General features: G+C 32.0%; 3 protein-coding genes across 4 annotated transcripts; 2 read left to right on the top strand and 1 right to left on the bottom strand.

Moving 5' to 3' along the window:
* The first annotated feature begins 793 nt into the window (after positions 1-793).
* LOC109853774 lies at positions 794-4,030 on the top strand. Its single transcript, XM_020426175.1, has 3 exons — positions 794-1,213; positions 2,990-3,157; positions 3,282-4,030. The coding sequence occupies exons 1-3, from the start codon at positions 1,147-1,149 to the stop codon at positions 3,497-3,499; spliced, it is 453 nt and encodes a 150-aa protein (XP_020281764.1). The 5' UTR covers positions 794-1,146; the 3' UTR covers positions 3,500-4,030.
* A 467-nt stretch (positions 4,031-4,497) lies between these two features.
* Positions 4,498-5,848, top strand: LOC109853756 (uncharacterized protein C16orf52 homolog A). The gene is made up of 3 exons (XM_020426150.1): positions 4,498-4,838; positions 5,102-5,314; positions 5,530-5,848. The coding sequence occupies exons 1-3, from the start codon at positions 4,736-4,738 to the stop codon at positions 5,715-5,717; spliced, it is 504 nt and encodes a 167-aa protein (XP_020281739.1). The 5' UTR covers positions 4,498-4,735; the 3' UTR covers positions 5,718-5,848.
* Positions 5,849-6,394: 546 nt separating this feature from the next.
* Positions 6,395-15,614, bottom strand: LOC109853765 (ubiquitin carboxyl-terminal hydrolase 10). Of its 2 annotated transcripts, none has more exons than XM_020426159.1 (8): positions 15,219-15,614; positions 11,256-12,729; positions 10,934-11,132; positions 10,573-10,816; positions 9,116-9,199; positions 8,799-8,963; positions 8,280-8,520; positions 6,395-8,043 (listed from the first exon to the last, which is right to left on the bottom strand). In XM_020426159.1, the coding sequence occupies exons 1-8, from the start codon at positions 15,246-15,248 to the stop codon at positions 7,760-7,762; spliced, it is 2,721 nt and encodes a 906-aa protein (XP_020281748.1). In that variant the 5' UTR covers positions 15,249-15,614; the 3' UTR covers positions 6,395-7,759. The 2 variants fall into 2 exon arrangements, with proteins under 2 accessions (XP_020281748.1, XP_020281747.1); XM_020426158.1 differs by having other exon boundaries at positions 10,555-10,816.
* Between the last annotated feature and the right edge of the window lie 1,360 nt (positions 15,615-16,974).

Below are 16,974 nucleotides of genomic sequence, written 5' to 3' on the forward strand. Positions count from 1 at the left end.
TTATCTGTTTAACCTATATATTTGTATTAATTCTTTAAAAAAAAAAAAAATTCAATCTTCTGACAAGTCCGAATATAAAATCTTTAATGAGTGAAATTTTTTTCTTTCTTATTTTCTTCCGCATTATATCACATTTATATCACAGCGTGCATTCTGATAACAACCAGAATTTTATCCTCTTCTTCTAAATATCAAATATAGCTTAGCATTTCTCATATCTTAGTTTGCTTCTCTAATGTTTTCCTTTTTATTTCTAACTTTGCGATTGATAAAAATAAATCGATGTATCTTCGTTCAATTAATTTCGTTAAAAAAAAATATTAGAAATTGACCTTGCGCACCGGTAGCTTTTCGCGATTACACGCGATGAGGGGATACCGTCACGTATAAATAAATTTAATTATTGTCTGTCTCTCTCTTTTTTTCTCTTTGTTTTTTTTCTCTCTCTCGATATGTGTGTATGTTAAATAATTATATATCTTTTGTGTGTAATGGGATTCGTATTCTTGTTGTGTTTTGCACGCACGTGATGAAACGTACATTCCAAAACATCCGCGTAAAAGCTGTTTTTTAATTTGGACAAATGTAAACAACGGAAAACGATTGAAACAAAAATTCATTTTTAGCGGCAGAATAATCGATCGCGGGTTCTGTTTCTAGAGTTATTCGTAGTTGGCTCGTTTATTCGCCATGTTCTTTTCCCACCGCGCCACCGGGCTACCCACACGACATATTCGTCCTGCTCTCCCTTCCACACGGGCGTAATCGCGCGCGTATTCGTTCAGTACCGTTCGGTGTATATACTGTATATATATTGATGCTAGAGTTACCAGGCTTGTGCCACTCTGGTGCCGAACATTACCAGTGCTTACTCACTTGTCCAGGTCAAATGATATCTTGAGGTCTTCTTCTCCATTCTCTCTTTACATTCGGGTTTTTCCATTTCATTCCTTTTTTTTCCTTGTGTCGTTTCTTTGAACTGGTTCAACAATTCTCTGTGTGCGTCTTCTATCCTGATTGTATGTACATATTTAATATATCTCTTTCGTGTATATTACATCTGTACGCACAACAGTGAAACTTCTCAGTGAAACGACACTCGCTTTTCTCAATCTCTTCAAGAAGACGAAGAAGAACAAGAACACAATGAAGAAAACTCTTAGAATATCTCTCGATATCACTTTGTGCAGCATCATTCTGTTTCTCTGCAGTGGTAAGTGATCGCAAAAGTGTGATGCGCGTATATTGAAAAAAAAAAAAAAAAACGATACGGATGTGTGTTTGTGCAAAAGTGATCGAAAAATATTTGAACAACAATTTATGTAATCGAGGCGAAACAATTTTATATGAATGATATTTTGCGAACAAATCTCAGCCAATAAGTGTGAGTTTCAAGCAAAATATTTGGCATTTTAGCCGTATAAATGCCAATGTGTGATGATATGATCAAATGTGCGGAAATAAAATTGGACGATTTGTGTGGAAAAATATTTTGACAATAATAAAATGTCGAACTAATTTTTATTTTTCTTCGAGAGAGAAATATAACAAGAGAGTAAATTGTTCGCGTGTTGCGGACAAATTGGCAGCGAAAATCTCAGAGCGGATCTGTCAAACGCAGTTTTCGGAGTCGGATCGGCGGCAGAGAACCGCATTCGAAAGAAATCTGCTTGATTTCTACCGCCAATTTGCGGTCAGATTAAGTTCCGCAGATAACGTTCTAACTTGCGGAACGTGAGGTCAATGCAGATGTACAAAATGATACCATATCTGTCGCCGATCGAATTTTTGCTGCCTATTTGCTGGCATTCTGCTTATTGGCTTTGAAAGAAGATTGCGGATAAAAGCGCACTGTGTTACACGAATACGTGTTTCCGCGGACGTAGCTGGCGTAGCTGCATTGATTTTTCTCTGCGAGGTAGCACCACTATGAGAGTTCGATGAACTATATCCGTGTGTGTACACATAACACAAAGAATGATCGAAAAAGAGAGTGCAATATCGTTCTGTTAGTTGTCTTTTCGCAAATTCGCAATATATGTTAATTTAATTTTGTGATAAACATAAGCCTGCTAAGTTATCGCGTATGTACAAAACGATCATATGCAACGACTACATCGTAACGCAATATTGTTGTGAATTATATCGCATCTCTCTCTTTCTTTCTCTTTCTGTCGCCAAAAATATATTTTGCACTCGTGTGTTACTTAATTCACGTAACTCCCACACACATACAGTATATTTTTAGTAACAACGGTTACGAGAGAGAGAGAAGAATCTACCCGACCTCTATCGCGTGCGCGAAAGAAGCCAACAATAAACTTCGATGTATTCGAGAGTATCAATTTTACATGATTTTTTTTTAAGTAACGAAGGAAATTTGCTTGTTCCCAAATACGTCAGAAAATTAGAAAAATATTGTGGATTTATATATATATATATGTATGTCGAAAATATGGATTTTGTAATCTTTAACTAGACACGTTTCTATTCGACTCGGTTTTGGGAGATAATTTTCTTCAAAAGAACAATTTCACAGATTTTGCGCCTGCTCGGAAACAGCAGCAGTGTTCAATTTTGCACGCACGTGATTTCTACGATAAAGAAAACATAATATCTAGTAACGACGAATCTACATAAAATACGTCGGTTTGATCGTTCAACTTATCTTCTTTGTGGTTTGATCTTTAACCTTGCGTTATCGCGTGATGAGCAAAATAATGTTACAAGTATATGTATAAGCAAGCTTTCAAGAATAATAATATATATATCCAATCGTGATAACTTAATTTTCTTAGTATAATTATTATTTAATTTAAGAAAAAAACCAGTAGCGACAGAGAAAAAGTGAGAGAAATTTTTATTTAAAACAATTATAAACGTTGTAATTTAATCACGAAATGATTAAACATGTTCTTCCACTCGATAAGCAACATTAATTAAGATATAGATAAGAAAAAGTAATCGTGAAATAAACATTATTTTACAGGTGTCAATGCTAGGCAATGTTATCAGTGCAACAGTCGCAACAACAGTCAGTGCGCCGATCTCATCCCACCAGATTCTATGAAGATAGACTGTTCGGATCTGAAGGACGGTGCGAAATATACACTGTGTCGAAAGATTACACAAGTCATCGAGTTTAGCGTCAATGGCTGTACGTGTCAGAATTGCATTAATATTATATGAAAAAAAAATCATATAATTTATTACGAACTTATAATATTATATAAAATTGTACGATTTAATAAAAAACATATATATCATTTTGAATGACACAGTGCCACCCGACACGAGGGTCATTCGAGGATGCGGATGGGACGAGTCGGCCTACAAGACCAAGTGTTACCAACGAAGCGGTTTCGGTGGTAGACAAGAGGTGTGTTCCTGTACGTCCGATTTTTGCAACGCGGCTACACCCGGACCCGGGATTTCGACAACGACTCTGAGCATAATTTTTTCGTCCGTTCTAATTAGTACGCTGTTAATATCTCTATGAAACTAGCCATAAACTACACTTCGTAGGATCAAATCATAAAGTTAATGAACGAGACGGTTGGTTAGAGGTAGTAAAACTCTTCGAAACTATCATATGATGCGCTTTTATGCATAAGAAATAAAAAACAAAAAAAAAAACAGCAGACATTTATTAAAGCTAAAAAAATCTCGTTTGTACGAGAACGCGAAAAGATCGATTTGGAGAATTTGTGTCAAAGTGAGACAATTATAAATAATAAAAAAAAATTGCGTAAACGCTTCTATGAAGTAAGAATGTGTCATTATTTAATATTTTGCAATTTCAAATTTTCGAGATGATGAACGAAAACAAATATTTAGTCAGAGAACACATATCAAGCAAGATCATGTCGTTTGTGTCATGTTGTTTGAGCTGTAAACTCATATAGGAGCGATTAATTGATAGTATCTCCGACGAACATATTGTAGTTTGTATCACTTTTAGGACGTGTGTGAAATTAGAAGCAAATTGTACGTCTTATTCGCATGAAATGAAAGATATATCTCAAAGATATCACGAACGACCGTAATGTGTTATTTGATATTTTATATCCTATATCCACATTTTTCCTTCTATTTTGACAAAAAAATATATAATTGTGATTATATTGTGTCCAGAAAGTTTATAATGACTTAGCCGTTTTTCACGTGCAATTTCCACCACTTTAGTATATTTCTCATTGTTGTTGTTATCTTATTTTTCAATATACAGTGATAAAATCTGCATGTAAAACGTCAGTGAATATTAATAAAACAATTTCTAATAGCTTGTTAATAGCAGTATTTTTTTAAATTAAGGTCTATCAAATCATGATCCTTTCTTTCCGCACTCTGTGAAACAAAGACGCGCTCTTTTTTCGCGGTAACTTCGAGTCGAATTACATTATCGTTCACGCGTATCGATAGCGCGTGTAAGTCGATCAGATGCTAAATAAGAAAAAGTGTCGCCACCTGGTGTAAAAGTTAATAAAACCACGCCGCTACATTTCTGACAACATGGACCTTGTCTTGCAATGTAACTGTTGATACGCAGCGATACGGTCGTGTCTGTCAGTAAATAATGATGTCTTCGCGAATCGACACACGGATAAAATCACGACGATGATTGTTAGACGTGACGGTGCGTGACAGCAAGATATGAGGACCACGTAAATGTAGCGGCGTATATTCCAAACGAAGTGCCAATTCTTGCCGACTGTCAACTATTCTAAGTGCAAAAATGGACAAATTGACTGTTGTTTCGGGAATATTATTCCTATTCGCCGACGTTATTGCTATAATCAGTATCGCAATGCCGGACTGGATCATCACCGATGTCGGCGGTAAATGTTAAATATAAATTCTCTTTTCAATCAGCTCTTTGCACTCAGCAAAAAGATTTTACCTTCGTACATGTTTTTCTTTTTTTTTTTTCATGATAATGAGTTGCGAATATTCTAGACAGTTGGATGTTTATTTCCTGAGAACATAATCGAATGCTCAACAAAATAGATTTGAAATAACAATTACAATGTTCAAAGTTGCAAAACATATATACCCTCTAGCTAAGTCAAATAAGAATTTGAGTTTGTTTTGTTTTTAACAGGTGATACGAGATTCGGTCTTATGTGGTCGTGCGTGACTTTATATAACAGACCGCAAGTGTGTTACAAATCAGATCTGAAACCACACTGGTTGATCGCATTGATCTGCATATTTGTAGGTTGCATTTTGATCACAGCAACCATAATATTGATGGTCATTTCACACTGGGATCGTTGTGTCATTGCATACGCACGTTGGGTGGGATTTGGTGCCAGTACGTATAAAGAAAAATGTACTATATGTAGTATAAATAAAAAGCATACACACAATATGTAGTTTTATGTTTTTTTGTAATTTAAATAATGAAATAGTAAATATCACATACACATAAGTATACAGAGTGATCAACGTATCAGTTGCCATGATACTTGAGCTACTTCTGTGAATTATTAAGTGAATAATATAACATAAACAACAATTTAATTTCAGTGGTACTGTTTTGTACGGCAGCTGTTATATTTCCAATGGGATTTGACATTGATGAAATTGGTGGCCAACCATATCAATTACCTAACTCTCATCAAGTTGGAATTGCATACATTCTATTTGTATTAGCTCTGTGGATTACAGTTATCTCTGAACTCTTTGCGGGTAAAGTCTGTCTGCCACATTTTTAGCAGTGGTATTGTCTATTTTGTGAAGAATGTTTGTCAAAGTTTGCAATTGTGTATATATCATGTGTATTTGTTATGATGTTCAGAATTATTTATGTACATTATTATATTGAGTACAAGTACATTAGATCGTTTATTAGATAAATTTAATAAGTAAATAAGAATTTATATTAAGGATTGTATCCTTCAGTTCATGGCCCCATAAATCTGGAAAATTATATTTACATAGTTAGACTTAAAGTCTGTCCTGAGGATGAAACAAGTTTTTGTAAGCCGTGTATACTGGTTAAGTTTCTAAATTCTTTCTTTCTAAGCAATCAAAGACATTCATAATTTTAAATAGAAAAGAGGAATATTTCACAGGAATTATAATAAAACTTCATGTGTTTCGAAAGTATGATATAATACATTTTTAATCAAATTTATTGTATAACTTTTATAGTTTTGTTATAAACTTCAAATATATTTACTCAGAAGAGAGTTAAACGAAATCAGAGGTATTATGTTCATGCGTGAGTCATAATTAGGTTCGAAACTTTCCTTTAAAGTATGCATTTTACTCTTGTTAGTATTACAAACATATATACATATATGACATATACAGTATGTGTATACAAAATACTATACACATCTATATGTACATATAGTATATATACATATTATATGCTTATATATATATTGTAAATTATATAAGTTTTATATACTATGACATAATTTCATTAATTTTTGAAATTATTTATTGAAATTTATGCTGCAACTGTATTTTACGTAAAGTTGCATATAAAATTTAATTGATCGGACACCAAGATTACGAAATATATATGTGACAGATCACGGATGATTCTGAACACAAGAAAAATTATTGCAAAACTATTAACATGCAATAATATGCATACTTAGGAAAGGTTAAATCCAAAAAATGCAGTTTTTATTTTTGTATGTAGTTGTTATGACAATTTTTCAGTTCTTTATCTCTTTGCCAGCTGTGTTCTTTAATTACTGAAATAAGTCGAATGTGTTTGATAAATTATGTACAGGAAAATCTAGTCAAACAAAATGTATGCATACAAAACTGTATGACTTATTAAATGACGTTTAAAAATACTGATTAGAAAAATAGTAATATATAATGACGAACAACTGGCAAGTTGAAATCGGTCTCTGTTGTATATAGATATATTATATAAAAAAATAATCTATACTCTCTACTCTATATTTTATACACACGTTTTCTCAAATATTAAAAATCTTTTTCACATTTTCGTTTTCTTGAAGAAATTAAAAAACTAGCAACATCTTCAGTAATCTTATTTCAGAAAAAGAACATATATATATATATATATTTGTATTCAAATATTTTCAAGTCCTCTATGTAGCGTGTATGTATCAGAAATATCAACACGCTATTCTAAAATGATATATTGGAATAACAGACAACTTTTCTGAAGTTGTTTGTTTTAAGCTTCAAATTGTTTTGGTTTACTCGAGAGGACGTACTCTTCTCTAGAATACATTATATATATATATAACATATAAAGCATTTAGAGAATAACATTCTTTAAATCTACTGAAAAATTGCGAATCCAGATTAGAACACTGGATCAACTTGTGCTTGCATTTATTTCGGGATTTGAAGGTAAATGTATATATACATATATAAATGTATATAGAACTCTCGCATAGGTGTATATATATATGTAATATATATAACAGTTGATATATATATATATAGAAATAGTTTTATAGAAGTTTAGGAAGCAGTGTTTTTTCCGCACTATTATTAGTATATATAAAAAATCTCGGTGTTTAATTTGTATTTCATCACTCAGGAATATCAACAAGAATTTTCGAATTTGTGAAAACAGATCTATTTAATTTTCCTATGTCTTATAATTATACTTATTTACATAAATTACAAATGTTTTTTGAACATTAAATCTAAAATATACATTCTAAATTTGCGAAATTATCACCGAACATCGCAAAGATAAATTAACAGTAACAATATTTACAATATATACAATTCTGCCAACACCGCGCGGATCTTATTGCGCTTTAGTGTTGGCAGTCTGACTGCCGATGGTGTCGGCCCTCCTATAATACAGGAGGTAGGGTACTCGCGGCGATGAGGGCCGGAGTACGCTACTCTCCGGGACAGTCTTTACGGTGCTGTCATCGTATCGGAGCCAGCACCCAAATCCCACGTGGAAGACATCGGTGAAATAATGTCCCTTTGTCGTCTCTCTTCCATCGTGGTATGTGACAGCAAACAATTTATATTGTTTCTGTCTGGGACCTAACTTCTTTGCGGTGTTCGGTGACAGAAACTCTGTAAAAATAAAATATAAAGTAACATTAGAAAATGTCATTAAATGAGTATAAAATTTATGTAGACAGATAGAATAGAATTAACACATGAAGTATGATTAAAACATACAAGATATTTAAATAGTTTAAGTTAATACAATTTGTAATAACTTATGAAAAAAAATATGTTAAACTTGAACAAAACGAAATATATCAAATTTCATAAATATAAAATAAATTTATATTTGATATACATACTGTTGTCGATTTTCAAGTCCACAGGAAATTCCATGCCTTTCAATATTTTTGAGCATCCATTAGCGTAGTTGTCATTGTTATAAACGAACCATTTTAAGTGTAAAATTAAAACAGCAGGTAACTTCTCCAAAGTTACTTGTTTCCAGGCCTCTATTTGTTGTCTAGTTTTGCTTGAGGTCATTCCTTCCAATTGATCCTTTCCAACGAGAATTTCAAAAGCGCTTCTTACAGAATCAGCTTTCTGTAAAAAGAAATATCATTAAGTATCAAGAGGCACAATACTTCCTTGCGCCAATTTCATGCACATTACGTGAAGTTAAACGCGCACGACGTGGAACACTCCGTGCTTTATTTAAAAAAAAATTGAACAGATCAACTGAGTTTATATAAAACATAAGATTATATAGAATGTGATATTTTTAGATAAGTTACATGTTTCAAAATTACAAATAATATAAGTTTGATTTATTTAATAATATAAAGGTTAATAAGAAGGTTAATAATAAGATTTATACTTACTTGTACATCAAGCTGTAGTGTGAAAAAAGGTTGTACATTGTCCGTTGGCTGTTCTCCCGCTCGTGATACTCTAGATCGCAATTGTCCTCGAAAAATATCCGATAAAGGTGTCTTTTCAAATTCTATTTCCCGTGTGATTGAACCTTTATTTTTTGGTCCCATTATCTAGAATAAAGAAATAATTTTTAAAATTAAATGTAAGTTTAGTGAGGCAGATATGATTTTTAATAAGTTTTTTAGATATTGTTCTGAATAAATTTCCATAGAAATGTGCAAAAAAATAAATGTTTTAGTTATATTGTAATCAAACATCTTACCTGCCATTCTTCCTCATCATGACCATGATCACCGTTGATATTATTCTCTGTGGCTACAGTATGACCATTGATAAATTTCATTATCTGAAACATATATCGATCACAATAAAACTTTGAGTAACGCACAATAAAGTACATTACATTTATATAAAGTACTTTGTTTAATTACATTCACAAAAATATATTTCTTTTACATTTATATTACACACCATTCACACATTATTCACCAATTCTTAGAAAAGGAATATTGGATAAAGTTGATGAAGAAAATAAGAGAGAAAGAGAGAGAGAGAGAGAAACTACCTATGAAACAATAATTGAAATAAGTGACAAAATGGAAGATTTAAAATAATCTTGTCTGAGAATAAGTAAATGGGCAGTGATGTAATTTTAATGAGACGATAATCCAAGATATACTATCATACGATTATTGTTATAACAGAGAATAGTTGCAATGCACAAAACATGACACACATGACAACACGTTAATATAAAAAATACAACACATTAATATAAAAGTACTACTACTACTACTTACAGAAATCAACCGATTTTTCAGTTGCTGAGAGATTGTGAGAGAGAAATAATAAATAAAGTAAAACAGCCAAAAATCAATTATATAAATTATAAATGTTTAGACTGCATGTGCAAAAGTAATATAAACATTAATAATCTATATTAACTACTGATGTTAGTCGGTGAATTGTTGTGCTATACCATTTAAGATCAAATAGCAGAATAAAAACATGTGTGTGAGCAAGCACAAAAAGAGAAAATTATATGTATAAAACGCGAACAAATTAAAAAATTCTAAAATAGATGAAATAGAAATATAGCTTAAGTTTATTTCAAATTAAGTAGAAAAAGTAATGCAAAGTAGTAAAAGAGTAATTAGTTGGAGGTGAATATAAATGGCGGTAATGAATAAAACAATTTACATGAAATAAAATTATAAAAAGCCAAAAAGCTACATATTATCATTATACAAAGCAAGTTAAAAAGCAAGATAAATATTAATTGATTCATTACTTTACTTATTTTTGTGAGTCTCCGTGTACGAAGTTGAACCATATAATTGAACCCTTAAGTCAATATTTAAATCTGTCCTCATATATACAAAGTATTTTGTGTGTTTAAAAGAACATTAAAATTTCACGTAATTAAAGAGTGTAGAATTTCACAAAATTATATAGAAGTATATTTTTATACGTAGATTTTAGATATTTATTTGTAGATTTTTTATAGATCTAAAGTGCCGTTTGATAATACAAGATTTTGACATAATAAGTGTATTCTTTCACTTTCAGAAATTATGCAGAAAATATATGTAACTCTATTTAGAGAAGTGTTATAGTAAAATTTACGCCGTTATATAAATGCCAACGATTGAATTAAGGGTTCATGTAATGAGTGATGATGATATGAAAACAGATACATACCTTATACGAATGACATACCTCTGTCATTTCATCATTGATGCCATTCAACAGACATGACAGAAATTCTTCTGCGTCTTCTTGCCGCCCTTCAACGGAAAATACACCATTAAACGATTTATGCTTTAAAATAGCATAAATATATGAAGGTTCGAAAGCAACGCCGCTGTATATATCGATATCTTCTCGTCTCTGATCCTTACGGTCCTTTCTGGGCATACGGGCAGCTTCTGTCAATGGTGAAAACTCGCGAACAAATTTAATCCTGTTAAGCAACATAAGATAACAATTAATTTTCTCATATTAATTTCAGAAAAATATAAATTGTTATAGTTTTGTCATAGTGAGAATATGAAGCATCAACATCACTCTGTCTACTCACATATTGTCTATCAAGTAGGTAGAAGAATTTTTGCCTTTGTTCTTCGAAACTGGCAAAGAATTGAAAAGATTGTAGAACGGTGGGCATGCGAGTAAAGCTTGCAATATACTATTGATGTAACAATAACTACTGCGATTCGTCAGTCCTCTAGGTAACAAACTCACAGTCTGTGTGTCCATTTTGTAACTTGTCAAATGTTCTGTAAACAAGTGAATATATATGTAAATTTTATTGTTTCAAAAACTACAAATTGTATATAACTTTTTATTATTTTAACTCATATTTTTTTATTATTTTAAACTTATATTTTTTGTATACTCACCAGCCATTCTGAATGTATTAGGATCATCAAGTAAATTTAATGTTTCATTCTGCATAGACTTGCAATCATTTACTGTGCAAAATACGTTGCTTTGATTTTCTGAAGTATTTGAACTAGTGGATTCTTCTCTTTGAGTTGGCGTTCTTATCGATCCGTTTTGTTGATCCACAGATTTACGTGTTTTGACTGATTGACTGCTGTCCTTCCTGAAAAGACTGGCGTAGGATCTGACTGTAGCTGCAGGTGGTGTTACAGCCGATGGTGTGCTTGATGTAGACGAGGAACTATTTGAGGTGGTTGACGAGCCATTTGATATTGTAACTGTTTTATTTTGAGAATCCTTTGATGCAATGTTCTCCTTACTTTGCACTATATCTTTATCTACTTTAGAGATAGATTCAGATGATATTTTTATAGTAGTTGTTGGAGTACCAAAAACAATTTTATTATTCAAGTTTCTATCTATTTCTCCATTTTGATTCATCTCGAGTTTGTTCTCCAATTCTCCATTTTGCTCTGTTTTGATACTATTACTAACAGTATTTACATATGGCACATTAACTTTCTCCACCTTCACTTCAGGTTTTCTTTTGCAATTATTATTTACAGTGCACGCTGTATTGCATTGTTCCTTCATATTAACTTTTTCAATACACACGTTCTCTATATTGGCAGTGTTTTCATTCTTGACAGACAATTGGGACATAGAACTATTTACAATGGCGACTTGAGAAGTGTTATGACTATTTACTTGATGACAAACTGGTTTGTTAGGAATGCTTGTATTTTCTACACATCCATTATGCGGGACTATTTGTGGCATCGGTTTGGTTATTGCTGAATTTGAAGGTTGAGACAGTTCATGTTGTACGTAATTGTTAATTGGCTCCACATTATGACTTGGAAGATAAGTAGGACATGCGTTTGAATTAGAAGAAACTGTCTGAGTATTTGGATGTGATTGAGGAAGCGATGAATATATTGGCGCAGAATAGTAGATTTGTCCACCAGACACTTGTTGTGTAGATACGGAATGATTAGGAGGGTATGAGTAATACATAAACATTTGCGGGTAAACTTGCATAGGTTCATTCAAATATCCTGACTGTACTCCCCTTCTCATATCTCTATTAGGAGTGTTGCATTGTCCATTTTCTTGGTTATAATTCACATCTTGAAACTGTGCACCAAGATTGAATCCAGCATGTCCATATTGCATTCTGGGCACAAACGTTGGTACTTGATCATTTGAAACATTATATTGCCATTCATTGGATTGTGTGTTCATCAATGGATAAGTCATAATATTGCAACCCTGATGCTGCTGAGATTCTACTTTCGTAGCAATAATATCCTTTTTCATGACTTTTTTCCATGGTAATTTTAAAGTTTTAGTGTCAGTCTTCAGAAGATTAAGTAACTGACCCTTGTCATTGTCAGTTAAATCATGTAAGTCCAAAAATTGAAAATTCATCTATAAAAAAACAATTTAAAAACAATAGTATAAGACACATGTATAGGACACAGTACTTTACACATTTACAAAGATAATTTAATTTTTCTTATGTTATTTTCTCATCTTTTTCAGATCCTGCAATATTAGATTTCTTTGAATAACAACAAGGATACAAATGTTAATCACTTGGATGGTTTACATTTCTACTGGCTAGCAATTAATTATCAAAATGACTTTAAGGACAAATCCATACGTCATGAATGAATCAATTATTTAATCTTTTTACTTCAATATTGTTCCTTCATAAAAGTAAAAGAAAACAATGCCGAACTTTTATGTAAGAAATGAAACTGTAGTAATGTAGTTTTGCAACTTATACATTATTTGTGCTGAATACTTGTTAACAACATTAAAAGATCTACTTCATAGTAGAAAAAAATGTTTTTCATAATTCTTTCATAATAGAATCATTTTCAAATGTTTCGATGAAAATACGATATTTATTAATATGAAGTTAAAAAATAGGATTAATTTACCAACACTTTGCAAGCTAACCTCACATAACTGTGTTTGAAAAATCAAAGCCATAAATCTTAAATAAAAATTGAACTATTGAATAAACTATTGAATAAATTTGAAAAAGAAATGTAACATACAAAATGTGTGATATTAGAAGATAGTAAAATATTCCAAAAAATAATCCACAATTTTATAAAAGAATCAAATCATTGTTAGAAGCAAAATGTCTGTGCCTCAAAAAGAATAAATATTTTTTCAAATATATTTTAGTTAGATTCTTTTCCTAATTGAAAAATAATCATGATTATTATGTAACTTTTTCGATGTAGCTTTCATAAAAATAATTTTGAACAATTATAATTTAAGTAGAATAATTTGAATATATATACTAAAAATTATAGTTTGAGAATATTTAAAATTTCAACTCTCTTACAAATAATACCGTTTGGTAAATCAATTCTTTAGTAAATGACTCTTTTCGTCCTTTCCTTCTTTTGTTGTATATAAATATCTCTCGTTTCATAATACACTTGCTTCTCAGACGACAAGATCAACACAGTGAAAGTGAAATTATTCAAAGTGAATATAAAAAAATAAGAATGACACACACGCACATTCTCTGCTAAATATCATTTTACTCGCCCACCAAACTCGTAAATCACCGAAGAAAAAGTCATCTTGACCTTAAAAGTAAATCGTCAAAGGAAACAATTTTTTGTCTATGAATCCAAAACACTTTATATTTACTACCTGCGGCACGCGTATCCATCTTACGAAAGAATTTAAGATAAGATTAACTAATCGTTAATCGATTAACTCTCGCTATTTCCACGGTAGAGAAATTTAAATTACATTAACGTTATATCTTAATTATTCCACGAAAAAAGGAGAAAACGAGCAGAAAATTCTTTCGATTTTGATATTTTTCTCATTTTTCAGAAATTGTTATAAAGAACAAAAAAACTCATTTACCGTCCACGGCGCACTTGTCTTTCAGAGTTTTAGATAATACTAGAACATTATCTGATTTTCTATATATACTTTGATACTACGATAGATAAATATTTCTCTAATTATTCCGAATCACACCTATCAGAAGTGATTTCTGAGAAATCGCTTAAATAATGTTTTTGAGGAGAACAATATCCAAATCTAAGCAGTAACGCCATACAATGAAAATTTGAACAAAACTTGATCTTCGTGTCTAGATACCGTTTGTAAAAATTACACTCTCTAAACTGATCATTCTTGACAAAAAATCGATTGCTATACGTTATCGTTTGTTTTTACATAATCTTCCAAAATTCTTATCGTATTTAACACAGTTATAAATAATGTGATGCCACTTGTACCAGTTATACGCGTTTTATTCCCGTAGAACGTAGAAGATGAAATACGCGTTATGTGATTCCGCTCTTTATAGGAAACAATAAAATAAGAAATACATTCCACCACTGTTATCTCGGTCAACGTAATACGAAACATGTAATTCAACATAGTACACTTGAGACTAAATGTGGGCATGAAAATCAACTATATGAAATGTAATTTTTTTCTGCAATTTGCGATTCCACGATACTGCTTTAGATTGTATTAATTATCTCTTCCTCCTCTTAACTCTCGACATATGTTCACTTACGACTAAGTTCGAATTTCTCTTTCAATCAGAAAAATTAACGAACAAGTAAATTCTATTTACGTGCTACTGAATGTACCGTAGGTACGTATATTCAAAGCCGAGTTTATCGTAAGTAAATTAAGTTACACGAACATATTACGTGTGTTACTCTCTCAGCATATATTCACTCATAACTGAGTTCAAAGCAAATCTGTTCGGCAAGATATTTCAAAAAATTAACAAAAAAATATGTTGAATTTTTATCCGGGCAGGACGATAACATAACCTCAATAGTACAGTTAATCTGTGCGAACGAGCAATGTATCTTTTGTCTTTTACAGCACATGCAAGTAAGAGATTGGAGACTTACCTCGTTTTGCGTAGCCATGCTTGCATCCATAATCGATACAATACATTAAAAATAGCACGGGTCTCGTGAAATTTGGCGTTCCGGTAATCGGTGTCGAGTGCGAAGACCAGATTGTTGACGCTTGATGTCTCTTCTTCACTGTCTTGTGATGTGCCGCGTCTCGATCGTGTGTGTTGAGTCCAAGTTTGAAGAAATATAAAAAATTACCGATGATCGCGGTTTGTCACAAATTCTAAGATGCTGTACAAGTCGAAAGTAATACTACAAAATCGAGTACTTTGTTACTCGAAGAAAACCGAAAACTGTGTTCAGTACCACGCACGTGAAACGGACTGCAACGCGCTCGAAGCCAACGATATGAACCTAGCAAACGATACAATCTGCGAGAGTCACTAAAGAGACGCTGTTTCACCTCATAAGGGCCCATTTATAAACTTCTCCCCACCTTGCACTCTTGTTCTTCTCCCTACATCACGGAGGCCACGTAGCGGCAAAGTTACTAGGTGCTATGAAAGTTGATTGGTTGTTACCTAAGCAGAAAGGCGGATCTTCCACAAGATAGAATTTTCCTTCCATACACGCTATCCCCACTTTATGCAGTCAACAACATGTCAACAACGTTCTGTTCTGCGTACTACATTTATATAAAATATAATTCTATATATATTATACAAAATTAGATTTTACAGTATTATACAAAATTATTATATAAAATATCACGTTTAAGTCACGGAACCGAGGAATTACTGTAAATGACAAAATTATGATCTAGTCTACAGTTCTCGTAGGATTTTTTTTAGGTCTAGTCGAAAGTTAGGTTAGGTTATATAAAACAATAAAATGCATATTAAAAATAACAAATTATAATAAATATAAAGTATATTAAATCATACAAATATATTTATAATTATAAATTATATAATATTTCGATTTATCTTTAAATAAATGGAAAACAGGAAATATTGAAATGAAAAACCATTTCTTTATAGAATAAACACATTGTCCGAAGATAAATGGTGACATGGGTTGACATGGGTTAGGTGCTGTAAATAAAAAAAATTTTTATAAATGAAACAGTATAATTTCGGAACAAAAAAGACATTCAAATAGTTCACAAGGTGCTAAAATTTTTTTCTTGTATGTCTAAAATATGGTCAGTCTGAAACGTTTATCCATTTCCGGCTGACAAAAAAAAAAGAAAGTTAAAACGACAATTTAATAGCAAGGCAAGGTTAGAAACTTTAATTTACGGACTTACAAGAGGTGCCTATTTTGAGGGTCACCGATTTTTACGAAACTTTGCAAAAATGTATATTACAAGAGCTGCCTATTCTGAGGGTCGCCGATTTTTACGAAACTTTGCAAAAATGTAGTATGAATATAGGAGCAACAAATGCTAAAAGATAACGACGCACCTCAAGCGTTTTCGAGAAATCGCGGTTTGAAATCAGCACGCAGCTTAAGAGAGTTCTGGAGTTTTCTGTTATATCAATTGAACGAGTAATTCGTATTTTACAGGAAGCTACAAAGTGGCCCCTGCCGATTCGATTCATTTTTGCTACACGTGTAGGCCATGACTAGGACTTCAACAGGGTAAAGTAGTAAGACACATTTCTCAGCCATTACAGAGAAAATCAAGTTAAAATTTCAGAGCTCGTTATATAACATAATAAGATATACGGCTCGCGAGAATCGCGTGGCGCAGCGAGTAAGCGCTATAGTTCTTAAGTGCGGGGTCGCCGGTTCGGTTCATATC

This window comes from Pseudomyrmex gracilis, unplaced genomic scaffold (assembly GCF_002006095.1).
Source record: "Pseudomyrmex gracilis isolate BER0280 unplaced genomic scaffold, ASM200609v1 scaffold_54, whole genome shotgun sequence".
Classification (NCBI taxonomy): Eukaryota; Metazoa; Arthropoda; class Insecta; order Hymenoptera; family Formicidae; genus Pseudomyrmex; species Pseudomyrmex gracilis.